The following is a 6,013-nucleotide window of genomic DNA, read 5'->3' on the forward strand; positions in this document are numbered from 1 at the left end:
CGGGTAGACAGTATGCCGGTATATGTAAGCAATGGAAGAAACAAGTTATAGGAGTCTGAGTTCAACTTTAATATTACTAATAAAGATACTAATAGCACCAAAAAGTGTTATCTTAATTCTCTAGTATAAGCAAATGTCCAGAGGTCTCTCAAAGCATTTGTTCAATACAAACGTGAGATAGAAATTGTAATATCGTATGTCATTAAAGGTGATATACCTAGATGTCATTAGAGTTATATACAGTATACTGCAGGCATGAGATTGTAGTAAAGCAACAACCAATGGACCCTATACATTGGTGTCTCACAAACTAATGGGTCACATATCCCTGTTGTGCAAGTATACCAGGTAAAGTATCTGGTCTCACAAGAGTCAGAAAACAAATAGCTATAGTATCAGGGGGATTCCAAAATGTTCTGCAAGGCATGTAATACTGAAAGCTCTCTCCCATACTCGCCATTATTTAAATTGTGCATAAATATATAACAAATAGTTTGGGTCTACTTTATGTTGAACACAAGAGGCGTTCTCAGGACTATATGATTGATAAACAAGTGATCATATAACCGCTAAGATGGAAGGTTTTCAGCACAGGATGGGGCTCATACCATCACCTAGTAATTACAATAAACGTTTAAACATATAATTTGCAATCAATTTGGATACATACTGTATGAAAACAAAATTCTCTATATTGCATTAAAATGTTTAATTTACGCCATGCATATGAAGTGAATGTATGAGCCTATGTAACCGTAAGTATACACTTTGGCTTTCAAATTTGATTTTCAAGTGGAATGGGATAAGGGAAGGCTATAACAACCTACAGTGTCTAGTTACTATACATTTTTTGCTACTAACATAGCTCCAAAACAGCCTACACTGTATAAAGGATTGGTTTACTTTGGCAAGTATTTCTGCATGTACCTACTGATCAGCTTTAGATTTCATTTGGATAAACTACATTTAGCCCTTTGTGTGCCCTGCGATGTAGCTACTACGTCATGGCTGGTGGCACCCTGTGTCTAGTAGCTATGTCAAAAAACAAAAATGCTCGTTCTCTTAGTCACTCCCATGGAGCTCAGGACGAAATCTCAAGTGATGTCCGACAGAAGGGGGATAACTTCCCCCCTTCTGTTCCGTCATCAGTGATGGAGCAGCTACGTGATCGACAAATGCCAGACGACTCAAAGAGTTAACAGTCAGCGAATCTGATAATGTTTTCTGGAAATATTACATACAGGTACAATTCTTTGCATCTTAAAACACATGCTTGATCCGCAATGCCCACACATATATTTTATGTATATTATTTAGGAATCTTCATCAAGCTTCCCAAAGGAAAGCTGCTAAGATTATAAAGATTCAGGATATATGTAATTGTTCTATGTGTACTTGTACTTAGGTATACATATGCAATTATATGATTTTGTGACCAAAATTAAATTATTATTAAAATCTGATAAATAAAAAGTAGCATTGAAAAATAACAGAATAGATCTTTTGTTTCCAGGGACATATTCCATCTATTACTTAGGGGTAAAAAATAATCTAAATGTTGTGAGCAGTTTCACTGCAGTTCTTCATTTGAGACTCAGTGTGCCGCTGTTGACCCACAAGGTAGAGGAGCTGGATATTGAGATGTACTGATGCTTACAATAGACATACATTGCAGATAAGCAGGAAGCAATGCAACATATACACTCTTTCTACTGCAACTGATTACTCTGCTCTCTCCTTGGATATTATACATTTCCTCCTGCCTCAGGATATATGAAGGAAGACAGAAAATATAGATGTATCTACTAACAATGTGTAAGAAGGTCATATATGGAAACATACAAAGAGCAATGACATGGCAAGTAGTATTTTTCTTTATTTCTATCATCTGTGAGCTTATTTCTGGTCAGCTTCAATACTCAATAAATGAAGAATTGAAACAGGGATCTATAGTAGGGAGTATTGCAAAAGATCTGGGCTTGGATATTAAGGAATTATCATTTAGAAAATTCCACATTGTTTCTCGTGCCACAAAACAGTATTTCAATGTAAATTTAGAAACTGGAGACTTATATGTTACAGACAGGGTAAATAGGGAGATAATATGTGGAACAGAGCAGAATTGTTTTATAAATTTTGAAGCAGTGATTGAAAATCCGCTGAATTTTTACACAGTTAAAGTTGAAATTGAAGATATAAATGACAATACACCATATTTTTCCAAGAACACTTTTGATGTAGGAATTAGTGAATCTGCTTCACCAGGAGCAAGATTTTCTCTAGGAAATGCACAAGATCCAGATCTTGGTACCAATTCTGTACAGAGCTATAAACTCAGTGCAAATGAGTATTTCACATTGGGAGAAAAAATTAGCACAGATGGCAGTACATATCCCGAGCTTGTACTAGAGAAGCCCCTAGACCGTGAAAAACAAAGCTTCTATAATTTAATTTTAACTGCTTTTGATGGAGGAAAACCTATTCAAACTGGTACTGCTTTAATTAATATTGTACTTCATGATGTAAATGATAACTATCCTGTATTTAGTCATGACACATATCGCATAAGTTTAAATGAAGATACACCAAATGGTTTTCTAGTTCTCCAAGTAAATGCTACTGATGAAGATGAAGGTTTCAATGCCCAAATAAAATACTCATTTAGTCATATTCCTGAAAATGCACATCAAATCTTCACTATCGATTCTAAAAGTGGGGACATTAAAGTAATAGGAAAGCTGGACTTTGAGGCAACAAAGAGTTACCAGATAACAGTGGAAGCTAAAGATGGTGGTGGCTTGGTTGATTATTGTAAGGTATCAATACAGATTGTTGATGCCAATGATAATGCACCTGGGATAATAATCACTTCTTTCTCAACTACAATTCCAGAGGATTCCCCATCTGGCACAGTGATAGCTCTAATCAATATCCATGATCTGGACTTTGGAGAAAATGCAGAGGTTGTTTGCCAAATCTCTGAAATTTTGCCATTTCAATTAATATCACCATCTACTAGTTACTATAAAATTGTTACTACAACTACTATGGACAGAGAACAATGTTCTGATTATAATATTACAATTAAAGCCACAGATAAAGGATTACCTCCACTGTCCATAAATAAAACCATACGATTAATTATATCAGATGTAAATGATAATCCGCCCATTTTTGAGAAGGCTAATTACATCGCGTATGTTCCAGAAAATAACCCACCAGGTATCTCGATACACAGTGTCCTTGCTTCAGACCTTGATCTTAACAAAAATAGTCAAATTATTTACTCAATTCTCAATATAAATATTAAGGACATCCCAGTATCTTCATATGTTTCCATAAATTCAGTAACTGGAGTTATTTATGCACAACATTCTTTTGACTATGAGCATTTAAGAGAATTTCAGATCCAAGTAATGGCTAAAGACGGTGGATCTTCTCCTTTGAACAGTAATGTCACACTAAAGATATGTATTATAGATAAAAATGATAATGCTCCTAAAATTCTCTACCCATCACCAGACACTGAGGGCACAGTGTTATTTGAATTTATTCCTCATTCTTCTGAGAAAGATTATCTAGTTACCAAAGTGATTGCAGTGGATGCTGACTCTGGACACAATGCATGGCTCTCCTATCACATACTACAAGCTACTGAATCATCTCACTTCATCATTGGTCAACACACAGGTGAAATCAGGATGGAACGTACCTTTCAATATAAAGATACTTTGAGGCAAAGAGCTGTGATTATGGTGAAGGACAATGGAGATCCTTCTCTCTCAGCTACTGTTACTATAAACCTGATTATGGCTGAAAACTTTCAGCAAGTTCTTCCAGATCTAACTGACCAACCTAACAAGTTGGAAATGCAATCAAATGTAACCATTTACCTAGTAATATCTATAGCATTAATTTCAATGTTATTCGTTTTGACAGTGATGGTTACAGTAATTTCAAAATGCAGAAAATCAAACACTCCAATAGCTTTTGGAACTATAAGTAAAGATTTTTACCCACAAGTTGCCCTCAGATATCCTTATCAATTCAGTGATGGAACTTTGCCACTGCCATACTCATATGATGTTTGTGTAGCCCTTGACTCCAGCGAAAATGAGTTTGCCTACCTCACTCCAAGTCAGCAGGTTCCAGTAGACAGCCTTATTGATACTGATGATTCAGCTATTGGAAATGATTCCCTCAAAGCAACTTTGCCTGATAGTCTTTCACAGGTAAGATATATTTTGTATTTTTTTCTTAACAAGGAAAATGTCTATATTGTATATTGCTGACCTGACACAAGTATCATTATCAACATTTGTGGCTCTACTTATACGGTATTTCACACCAGCTTCTCAAATGGTCAATGTTCGGTATATTTATCAGTCTAGATAAACAGACATGAAGCAATAGTAACACTGTTTTGCACTAGTGTATCAGTCAGGATACTCAAATAAATAGCCACTGTAATTATTGAGAGATATGTATGAAACAGTGTTGCACCAGTTTTGCAGTTGTGAAACATTGATAAAGGACCTCTACTATATACATACCGTATATTAATATATGGTGTGCAACATAAAGGAGCCTGTGTACTACGTTTCGCAAATGAATTTGTGGGGTAAACGAGATGCAAGGAAATTACAAATTATATTGCGTTTGGGTGTGCTTATGTACTGATCCTTTATTTTTCAATGTGCGCCATAAGTACGAGTACTGCTGAACCCCGTTACGCGGTGCTCGGGGTCCACATAATGAGACTGCGTTATGACCGGAAATGGTCGCCGTGCGAGGACCTTCCGGCATCTGCAGCTCTCTCCTCTCTGCAGCTTTCTCCTCTCTCTATCAGGCTGTGCCCACGTGCACGGCGCACATCTCCAATTTTTTTTTTAGAACATTCAATGCTTTATTGCTAACGGACACACACACACCTCCCCCCTACACTAATAATTTTAGCATATCATGCAGGAACCAAACTCATGACCCTTCATACACTAGTAGGGATTTTCTACCACTGCAACATAGGATTGGTCGGATGTCGTTGACTCTATTATCAAACTTAACTTCTAGTGCACAGTACTGAAAGGCACTGTTGGTATTTCTCGCCTTATCTGTTTTTCTATTGTTGCAGTGTGATTTACCACTGGTTTACAAAATGTGGTTTCATGTATTTTTTGCTTTTTCTAAAATGCACTTAAGGTTTCAGGTAACATTTTTTAGCACACGCATGTAAATACATTTTTAAGAGAGTTTATGATACTTTCCAATGATTTAATACAGGAAGGATTACAGAAAAGTAGGGGGAAAAACTAAAAAGAAGGCACTAAGTATTAAGTGACCACTATTATAACAATACATTATAATAAGTTATAATAATTTTGTTTAACATGAAATCTCAACATTTCTCAATAGAGATCTGCTTTACTAAACTTTTCACAAATGTCTCTTATTTTGTATTTTTTATGAATGTTTGCAAGATTCGCAATTGTTTAAAAGTTTTACAAGTTTGCGAAGTGTGCCAGAATATTGACAGAGCTTAGCAATAATCAAAGTATATAATGCGTCATGTGGCCTGCACATTTATTTTTGTATTTCTATCTTGTATTTTATTGTAGGTTTCATAATAAAATGGGGTTCAAAACTCAAGAAGGGGGGGAAGGGAATATAAAAATATAATACAAATTAACACTGGACAAATAGAATATAAAAAAAGTTAAAAATACTAGGTTACATGAATTGTCTTATGTCAAACATAACGCCGATATCTAATTATACAAATAAACAGACTGTACATTGATGTATAACAAATCAAAAGCTCTTCTACTGTGGTCACATCATGAGAAGCAAGTCGCTTGAGAAGGACGTCATGCTTGGAATGATCGGTGGCAAAAGAGAAAGAAGCCGCCCAAGAACTCGCTGGCTATACACCATCAAAAAAGATACTGGATTTAATATAGCAGAAGTGAAAGAAGCTGTGAGAGATCGAAGACATGGAGAACATTGATCCATAGAG

The 6,013-nt window shown here is 35.7% G+C and overlaps 1 protein-coding gene across 1 annotated transcript; it reads left to right on the forward strand.

Annotated features, from left to right (window-relative positions):
* The first annotated feature begins 1,811 nt into the window (after positions 1 to 1,811).
* LOC142494748 (protocadherin gamma-B5-like) lies at positions 1,812 to 6,004 on the forward strand. The gene is made up of 3 exons (XM_075599184.1): positions 1,812 to 4,232; positions 5,132 to 5,206; positions 5,816 to 6,004. The coding sequence occupies exons 1-3, from the start codon at positions 1,812 to 1,814 to the stop codon at positions 6,002 to 6,004; spliced, it is 2,685 nt and encodes an 894-aa protein (XP_075455299.1).
* Positions 6,005 to 6,013: the final 9 nt, after the last annotated feature.

This window comes from Ascaphus truei, chromosome 5, assembly GCF_040206685.1.
Source record: "Ascaphus truei isolate aAscTru1 chromosome 5, aAscTru1.hap1, whole genome shotgun sequence".
Taxonomy (NCBI): Eukaryota; Metazoa; Chordata; class Amphibia; order Anura; family Ascaphidae; genus Ascaphus; species Ascaphus truei.

Coding starts and splice junctions, on each gene's coding strand:
- LOC142494748 (XM_075599184.1), top strand. CDS start 1,812: ATGTGTAAGAAGGTCATATATGGAAACATACAAAGAGCAATGACATGG. Junction 4,233..5,131: donor TGCCTGATAGTCTTTCACAG/GTAAGATATATT, acceptor CTATTGTTGCAG/TGTGATTTACCACTGGTTTA. Junction 5,207..5,815: donor AAATGCACTTAAGGTTTCAG/GTAACATTTTTT, acceptor ACAAATCAAAAG/CTCTTCTACTGTGGTCACAT.